Source organism: Glycine max, chromosome 8, assembly GCF_000004515.6.
Source record: "Glycine max cultivar Williams 82 chromosome 8, Glycine_max_v4.0, whole genome shotgun sequence".
NCBI lineage: Eukaryota > Viridiplantae > Streptophyta > Magnoliopsida > Fabales > Fabaceae > Glycine > Glycine max.
This window is the reverse complement of record NC_038244.2, coordinates 40,499,503-40,509,891: the sequence shown is the minus strand read 5'-3', so window position 1 is coordinate 40,509,891 and position 10,389 is coordinate 40,499,503. Positions and strand designations below refer to the sequence as shown.

Here is a 10,389-nt window from a genome sequence, read left to right as displayed (position 1 = left end):
CAGACCCATTTTGATTTTCTATCTTAAGTTTCCAATATTATCCTAATACCCCCCCTCAAGTTGGAGCGTGGAGATGAAGAACGCCCAACTTGGACAGCAAAGAGTCAAATTGGCGTTTTCCTAGAGCCTTTGTTAAGATATCAGCTAGTTGTTTAGAAGTGTGAACATACAAAGGTTGGATGCTACCCTTGACAATTTCATCTCGCACAAAATGGCAATCAACTTCAATGTGTTTCGTACGCTCATGGAGGACCGGATTATTAGCAATATGAAGGGCAGATTGGTTGTCACAATAAAGTTGCATAGGATCAGTATGCTCAACACCAAGAGAGCTCAACAATCCTTTCAACCACTTGAGTTCGCAAGTAGCTGCAGCCATGGAGCGGTACTCAGCTTCGGCCGAAGATCGAGACACTGTAGTTTGCTTCTTAGTCTTCCAAGAGATGGGGGAACTACCCAACATCACAAAATAAGCTGTCAAAGATCGTCTAGTGAGGGGACAGCCTGCCCAGTCTGTGTCGCAGTAGCCATACAAGCGCAAATCACAATCAGTTCTTAGAAGAATCCCTTGACCGGGATTGCCTTTTAGGTACCGAACAACCCGAAGAGCTGCATTCCAATGCTCAATCTTTGAAGCCTGCATAAATTGAGCGAGGATGTGAACACAATACGACAACTCAGGGTGAGTAATAGTCAAATAGATAAGTCGTCCAATGAGACTCCTATATCCAGTTGGATCTTTGATGCCCTCCCCTTCAACAAGGGCCAATTGATGATTTTGTTCAATAGGAATGGTCGCAGGCTTTGCTCCCAGTAGTCTGCAATCAGATATCAAATCCAATGCATATTTTCTTTGCGAGAGAAAAATACCTGTAGCATTCCGAGCAACCTCAATGCCAAGGAAATATTTCAACTTTCCAAGGTCTTTCATGTGGAAACAGTGGCCCAAATAATCCCTGAATTTATGTATAGCATCACTTTGATTTCCTGATATAACTATATCATCAACATACACCAAGACATACAGCTCGGTGTTACGGCGGCGCAACATGAAAAGAGAATAATCAGAGTAGGACTGTTCGAAGCCATAAGTTTTCAAGGCATCCGAAAATTTAGCAAACCAACATCTAGGGGCCTGTTTCAAACCATACAAAGATTTTCGAAGGCGACACACCTTACCGAGAGATTTCTTTTCAAAGCCAGGAGGCAATTTCATATACACTTCTTCCTCCAAGTCTCCGTGTAAGAACGCATTGCGAACATCCATTTGATGTAGTTGGAAGTTCTTGGCTGCCGCAATGGCTAAAAATGTTCGAACTGTCACCATCTTTGTCGTGGGAGCAAATGTCTCATTATAGTCAACGCCTTCAACTTGTCTGTTGCCATGAATAACCAATCTTGCTTTGTGACGCTCAATAGACCCATCTGAATTATATTTGATCTTATAGATCCATTTGCATCCTATAGCTTTCTTTCCCAGTGGTAAATCTTCGGTTGTCCATGTACCATTGTCCTCCAAAGCTTGAATTTCTTCCTTCATGGCATTTCGCCATTTCTCATCCTTAACAGCCTCGGCAAAACAATTTGGCTCATACCCTGCAGTAATTGCTGCCAAGAAAGAACGGTGTTGTACAGAAAATTTGTCACAATTAATAAAATGTGCAATGGGATAACGCGTACCTGAGGATTTTGAATGAAGTGGTGAACTGGTCGAGAGGCTTACAGTCGCAGTGTGTGTGACATGATCCTTCAGACGTGTAGAGGGATTCTTGATTCTATGTCCCCGACCAATAAGTTCATCACTTCGAATACTCTGTTGAGAATCCAATCTCTCACCTTGGTCTACATCTTCAATTGTCTCAGTTTGCTGCTCCATAACATGTACTTCCTCATGGTTTTCAATGTCCTGAACATCATTTCCCACAACTACAGCCCCCAAGTCGTTAGTAGTCACTACATTTCTTGTCTCATTCCTTTCCTCACATTCATCAATTGGATCAAGCGGCCATCCCCATTCATCTACGTGTGTTTCACTCACCTTGCCATTGCTAGAGAAGGGGAATATGTCTTCCACAAAGTTCACATTTTGAGATACAAAGTACTCTTCAGTTTCAATATCATACATTTCCCACCCCTTTTTTCCATAAGGGTAGCCTACAAAAATGCACTTCCGACTCCTACTATCAAATTTATCTCGCCCCCTATTTTCATTAAGAGCATAACACAAACATCCGAATGTTCGGATTTGTGTATATGCAGGCTTAGCATCAAACAACACTTCATAAGGAGTTTTCCCATCAAGTAGTGCAGAAGGAGTTCGGTTAATCAAATACGCAGCAGTAAGAATACACTCTCCCCAAAATTTCAAAGGCAAATTGGCTTGAAACCTCAATGCCCTTGCCACATTCAATATATGTCGATGTTTTCTTTCCACCCTTCCATTTTGTTGCGGTGTATAATGAATTGAAGTTTGATGAAGGACACCTTTTTCTTGAAAATAACTTTTCAGTCCTCTAAACTCCGTTCCATTATCACTTCTCAAAACTTTAATTTGTTTGTTATGCTGCCTATGTATCATAGCAAAAAACTGTTTAATGATATGTGGAACTTCATCTTTTGTTTTCAATAAGTATACCCATAATGCACGCGAACAATCATCGACTATAGTTAAAAAGTAAGCAGCACCACAAGAGGCATGTGTTCTATAAGGTCCCCACAAATCACAGTGAATCAAATCAAAACAATTCTTTGCATTATTCTCACTCAATGAAAATGATTCTTTTATTTGCTTGGCTCTAAAACAAACATCACAAGTCTTTAGTCTACTATCAATATTTTTTCCAATTACATCAGGTAACATACTAGTTATCTTAGATGATGGGTGTCCCATTCTTCTATGTCACAACTCACAAAATCTAATGCCATTTGCTTGGTATGCACGGACTGGAGTCACCACACTAAGCACATAAAGCCCCTCTGATTGTTCACCCGCTCCAATCATCATCCTCGAAGTGCGGTCCTGTATAACACACATTGTTTTAGTAAAGTGAACAATATAATCAGCATCATGTAAGAGCTGAGAGATTGAGATGAGATTGCAATTTAAATTAGGGACAAAAAGGACATGCTTCAACATTAGCTTGTCACCAACAGTGACCATTCCTTCTTTAGTTGCATATGTCCGTGTCCCATTGGGCATTCCAATCGGACAAGGCTCTATATCTCGAACATCATTCATGCACGCAAGAGTGCTAGTCATATGATGAGAGGCACCTGTGTCAATAATCCATGAATTCTCACCTGTTAGTCTTGTACTCGTCCCACCTTTTTGTGTGTTAATCGCATTAAGAAGAGCATTCCACTGCTTTGAACTCAACCCCGGCAGCACCTGATCATCTTCATACTTCATTACTTCAGTGTCATCAACAACTTGTGTCATATTCACTTTTGCATTATTGCCTCTTCCTTTTAGCGCGCCACTCATTGGTCGATGCACATGCTTTCCACGTCCAAGCGCACGACCTACAGATCGAGGTCTATCTCCCCACCAATCTGGGTAACCCACCAGCTGAAAACATGAGTCGATATCATGCCCATCACGTTTGCAATGTGAGCATGGTTTCTCCGACCCTGTGTTAGGTTTCTTTTCCCAACTCGATGTCCTACCAGACTTGACAGCAAATGCGATTGGATCTCCACGTTCTTCCTTGCCTCGAGTCATTACTCCGACTCTTTCCTCTTGCACCACCATCTGGTATGCTCTGTTCAGATTCGGCAGCGGGTCTAGACTCAGGACATTAGACCGCACGGTCCTGAACTGAGTATCATCAAGGCCCATCAAAAATTGGTGAAGCTTTTCCTCTTCTCTCTTCTTATTTAGCGCCGCAGATATGCCGCACTTACACCCATTACATGTGCACATGGGTATCTGGTCGAAATCGTTCAATTCATCCCACAGCTTCTTAAGCCGTCCAAAATATGTGACAATCGAGTCTCCATTCTGTTTGCAATTCGCCAATTCAGATTTCAATTGTTGGATGCGAGGTCCATTTGAAATAGAAAACCTCTGTTTGATATCATCCCACAATTCTTGTGCATTTTCTCTGTATGTGATGGTCGATCGAAGTTTCGGTTCAATCGTATTGAAAATCCACGAAACAATCATGGAATTGACAGTCCACCAATCATCGATTTCAGGGGCAGCATCATCAGGTTTTTTAATCGATCCGTCTACGAATCGAAACTTTCGTCGTGCTCTCAACGAGCCTCGGACTGCACGAGCCCATTCATCATAATTTTCACCCTTCAATTGTACCTGGGTTATGATATTTCCTGGGTTATCACTTGAATACAGATCGTAGGGAGAGATCTGTTTCTTCAAATGAGACCCACTTTCATCTTTGTTGGATTCGTCATTTATCTTGTTGCCATCATCCTTTTTCTCTGCCATATTGGTCATCTACAGGTTCTCAAGACCTAGTTCTGATACCATAAAAGAATATGATGAGGCAGAATTTTGTATGTTGTATTGATGCACAAAGACTGATTTATATACACAAAGCACACCGCTTGCTCTTCCTAGGGTAATTACACTAAATCCTTGAAAAATGGAAAATAGAATTGAAAGCAAATAACTACACCTTAATAATGACAACAAATAAGTATCAGACCCATTTTGATTTTCTATCTTAAGTTTCCAATATTATCCTAATAAGTTCTCACCTCCCCAAAACCCTTCAAAAACAATTCTCAGCCCATCTTCCTCCCATTTTTCCATCACACCCTCTCTTTCTCCTTCCTTCTTTTTACTTCTTCATGCATTTTGATTCCCTCACCCTGCCTTGCCTTCGTTCTCCCACTCCCTCGCCACCAACTAGCCCCTATTTTGGTTCTTAACCTCGGTTCTCCCTCTTCGTTGAGAATCAGTTTTTGCTAAGGTCTTGAACTTCTTTTTTTTCTTTTCTTTTCATGTTGGTAGATGTGGTACAAACTCATTTCTATTGTGGATTTATACACAACGAAAATTTGTTTCAATTGTGTATCTTGTTTTGAAATACAATCAAAGATTTCCTCTTGATATACAATGAAAATGAGTTTCTGATGTGTATTTAATAATTTTTTATTTATTTGAATGTCTTATTATTTTATTTAAAATTTTATTAATAATTGAACATTAGAGTGATTGAAGGATAGGTATCTTGTGATGGACAAAGGAGCATGTGTGACATTCCAGTGATTGAAGGATAGATATCTTTCGGTCATGGATGTCGCACATACAAGTCGTATTAATTTGCAACGAGAGTTTATCTCCTTCTTTTAGTGGATTGCACAATCTTAATTAATGGACTAGAGTTTGTCACACATGTTCGTCTACTACTAGGATATGTTCCATGATCTTGATAGTTACAACTAGTATGCATAGGTGCCTCTATGCTAGTGTTCTGGTGTGATCAGCTATGCACAACCAACCTGCACCATGATGCAAATCAGGGGATACATTACTTTATTAATTTTTTATTTATTTACCAGAGGCATAATTTGTCTCACAAAAACTAATTTTGTTAATGGTTTATGCAGGCATAAATGCTTCAAAATTTTCCTACTACTACCCCTTGTGACACTACAAATATTTATATGGCAAATGTTAATCATCAATTCTCTTGTTAAAGAATTAAAAAGATAAAAAAAATTATTAAGATACATAAATTATGTTGTTTATGACTTTTTTTATATTCTATAATTTTCACATTAATTATTTTCCCTTTTTAGCATTACCACACCGTTGAGGCTTGTGATGAGGAGTTTGTTGAGTAGAAGAGCATGAGAAACATATGTGCCGTAAGGTTATCCTTGGGCTTGCATGGATGACTACTTAGAATGGTTCCGTGAAGTTTCTCATCCATACATCATTGTCCCAGTAGCGGGAGATCCTTAGAGAAGAAAGTATTAATTAAGTGATCAGGATCATTATGTCATTTATGTAAACCACTTAATAATTTCTCCCCCACCAGATCCTCCTCGAGTACACATGCAACAATTTGGAGGCAATCAAATAGAGTCATCATCATTGAATGAGTCTCATTGAGAAATAATTATTAGGATAAATAGTCATTTTTGTCTCTTAATATGTAGGTTGTGTCTCTGAACAATAAAAATATAAAATTTAGTTTTCAAAAGTGTAACAAATATATGCGACTGTTTATTTTTATTTATCACCGTTAATAAAATAACTTACATGATAAGGATGAGTTTGTTACTAAAATGATTGTCAACATAATCATCTCTAATTGTCAGCATAGAGCATATTTGTCATATAATATATTTTTTGACTTTTTGTCTTCCTATTTAGTTGATAAATGCGTCCCTAAAAAATGAAAATACAAAATTTAATCCTTAAAAATATAAAAAGTACGATAAATATATTCAAATGTTAATAATAGATTGTGACTAATTATTATAATTTAAAAAAAAATATATTAATAATAACAAAATTTTGAGACAACTATATAATACTCATGTTTGTTTTAGTTATATTATGACACGGGTAATTATTATGACGTTGAAGGCTCTTTTGTGAAAATCAAATAATGGCCTACCTTTGGTCAGCATAGGCGTTCTAGACTTAGCACAATCGTGGTTTACGCTAGTTCTCTTTTGTGGACCCTTTTTTCAGAATCTTTTTACATTTTTTCTACACTTTTCTGCTTTCTATCCTAGTTGTTACACACTTACAAAGATCCATGAGTTTTGCCAACAAAGTTAGATACAAATGAATTAAAACAAGCCAAAACGTCATGCTCAAACAAATACAAATTTCGGTTACTATTATTCCTATCCCAACAAAGTTTATTATATATTCAAGGCAAGACTCGAAACCAAGGTTGATAATTTGATTAAGAAACACACATTATTACTACTTGTACTCATCAATGTTGATGGGTTGTTGGTTCTAATCCCATTATTATATTATCATCACACCATTATTTTTGGTGTCTTTTGTTAGTAAAAAATGTTAATTTTTATATAAAAGATTGACAATCATATAACACGATTTAAGGGAGAAAAATAATTATAAATGCATTTAATATAATTGATATATAGTTTCATTCATTTAACTTAATATTCTTAAAGAATTTTCTTTAAAAGATTTTAATATATATATATATATATATATATATATATATATATTCTATTTAAATTATATACAAAAGTATTTTCAGTTTAACAAGTTATACTTTACTCAACTAATACTTTAGCTTTGCTTTCTCTATACATCAACATTGCTGGATGTCAAAAAATGATTAATCAAATTTGTTATTAGTAATTTTTTTTTATGAGGAGAAACAACAAAACAGAAGGCGAAAACATGCAACAAGACTCAAACACAGTGATGGGATGCTGGACAGAAGCTCCATTTTTCACCAGCCGATTGACCTGCACAAGAATTACCTTCACGATGATATGTATGCCAGTCCAAGGATAAGAATGCATGAATATTTGAAACCAAAACCACAAAAGGATGAGGGAATGGACATTGTTCTTGACGAAGTCTAAAGCAGACTTGCAATCTAATTCACAATTCACTCTGCAATAACCTTTTTCCCAAGGCAAACAATTTCCCCTTCAATTTTGTTGTGATCCCACACAAACCACAGAAGCCAACCCACCACTCCCATCTACATTCAGCTTCACATAATCAGCATGAAGGGCTTCCCTGTGAACTAATAATATACAAAATGTTAGAAATGACTTTCAATTGAAAAATAATTTATTATAAAAAAATGTATTATAAAATAAAATAATTTAGTAACATATATTTTTTGTAAGAAAAATTGGTAAAAAATTATTCATTAATAGAAATTATTAGATTTTTTATAACAATGAATGAAAGTGTGGCGTATTTTTATTTATTAATTAAAAGAGAAAAATATATATTGTAAAATAAGAGAAACGAAAAGTTTTATATTTAATTCAATCATGAAAGTCTAAAGAATATTCTACTGATAAAATTATTTTGAACAAATTTGTATAATATTGTAAAAGAAAGGAGTGTATGTATGTTTTAATATAAGAGAATGACTATATAATACCAAATAAACAATAAGTTATATACTTTACAATACTACATATTATATGTTAATCATTCCATTTTATATAATTTTTTCATAAAATTGTATTATTTTAATATTTTTATTTTAATTACTCTATTTATTAATATTTATATTATATTTAATATTATTAGCATGTATAATATTAAATTGTGTGTTTTTTATTAATAGTAATTATATATGTACCATTTTGATCTTTTATTTAAGTTTTATTATATAGTATAAATTTTATTTATATATATAGTAATTAACTGATTGCTCTTATTAAAAAATGATTGTTCTTGTACGTGTTGTTATTGGAGTCTATGGTTTCACACCTCTATCTTCAATATTATCTTATTTTCACATGTTATGTCAATACCACATTAGTAAAATTTGTTAAATTTCTAAAAGTTCTATTAAATTTTGAATGAATAATTTCACTTAAGTGATGACAAGTAAAAGGGGACAAAAACATAGTGATTGTTAGACTAACCATTAGGTGCATTTCTTTTTCCTTTTCTTCTTTTTGTCTAAATTCCGTAGATGATGTAAGGGTTATTAAAGCAAACTGGTTTAAGCTAGGGCTTTTAGTGGTGTACATGTTCCAACACATGATTTGTAATGGTTTTAGCCTCCTTTTAATATAAAAAAATGAAGCAAAACTCTAATAAAAAAAGTAAATTGTTAATATAGCCTCTAAAATTATATATCATTGTTATATTAGAACTTGAAATTAAAAAATCACATAAATTCTTAAAAAAATTAAGATTTCATTTAAGTCCCTAAAATTTACTTTTTTTATTATTATTTTGATCTCTAGTCCATCATGTACTTTTGTGTAAAATGAAAGATAGGTGATGCATAATGTGTTTTATAGAAAGTTTCTATTTTTTAAAATTGGTCTTAGTTGTCATGCAATTAATAGTCGAAAACTATTTTATCAATCGATTAAAGACCGTTAGTATGTTTGTTAAGTCAATAAATTTACTATATACATTAATTAATTTGTAATTAAATAATGATATAAAATTATTTTATATTGTCAATGTATTTCTTATTTTCTCTTTTAAACAGGAGACCTAACTAAAATCATTATTTTTAAACAGGTTAAAAGACTCAAATAGTTCATAAACTATTTGAGAACTTTCAAATAAATTTCTAAAAACAAATTTAGTTGAGCCTTTTTTATTATCTATTATAATTAATAAGTCTCTAAGATTTTTATAAATGTTATAAATCATCATTTTCTAACAGTTTAAAACCTCTATAAACTAACCTTAAGACTTACTTTTTAGTTTAAGAATTTAATTAAAAAAAACATTTTACGAGTCTAACTAAAAATTCTCAAATAATTTAAGGACTAACTGCTTAATTTAACCTTTTACATAAAGAATCTAAGATTAATTTTGACCTTGAAGAATTTAAAATACATTTACTTTAGGGAAAAAAAAATGTAAGGATAGAGGCGTACAACAATCAATTATTAACAACTCAACCTCCGTATCATGCTTACGGAAAGAATTATATGTGGATGAAAATTTTCCCTAATATTAATTAATAAATTAAGATAAAGTTATTTTTTTAATAAAACATATCATATCATCTTTAAATGAAATTAATCAATCTTTAAATGATGGTCTATATGACTGAACGCGATTGTTTGAAGAAAAAAATGTTTGTTATCACTTGTCATCTTTTCTTTATCCATTGGAAGTATTTGTTGCATGTCATCAATGAAAGGATTTCATTTTGCATGATTGAAAAGGAAAGCACAATACCAACCTTGAAAGTTCAAACGAAATTAAATGCATATTAATGATATTAAATAGCTTCAGGACAGGTTGAGTAAATCCCAAAAAGTATAGAACCTTCTCCGATGTGTTCATATTCTTGATGATGACTACTCCGATATGTTCATATCAACGGTATATAGTTTTATTTTGTCACAGAATTTCTTCTTTAAAACAGGGAGTTTATTGAGGGATTAAGGGAAGTTCAATGAACCGCAAACAGGAAAGTTCAATTAAGAGTTAATGAGACTAGCAACCAAGAAATTTGGCGGAGGGATTCTTGTTTGGGTAACAAGTGTTAAATTAAAATATAAAATTCGATATGTGAATTGAGCATTTATTTCCTGCCCTCCTTATTTAAATCTCACACCTCTCATTGTATTTCAACTAAAAGGGTTAATGATTCAAATTCCCATGAATTTGAATTGACCTAATTTTGTTCACACGGTTGGCATATAAGATAAATGTTAGGGGACTTATATCCTACACTTCCCTAATTGCATCCTACA

General features: G+C 33.8%; 1 protein-coding gene across 1 annotated transcript; it reads right to left on the bottom strand.

Moving 5' to 3' along the window:
* Positions 1-2,899: 2,899 nt before the first annotated feature.
* LOC102661920 (uncharacterized) lies at positions 2,900-4,450 on the bottom strand. The gene has a single exon (XM_006586495.1). The coding sequence runs from the start codon at positions 4,448-4,450 to the stop codon at positions 2,900-2,902; it is 1,551 nt and encodes a 516-aa protein (XP_006586558.1).
* Between the last annotated feature and the right edge of the window lie 5,939 nt (positions 4,451-10,389).

Excerpts from the sequence above, each read along its gene's own strand:
- LOC102661920 (XM_006586495.1), bottom strand. The coding sequence starts at position 4,450 with ATGGCAGAGAAAAAGGATGATGGCAACAAGATAAATGACGAATCCAAC.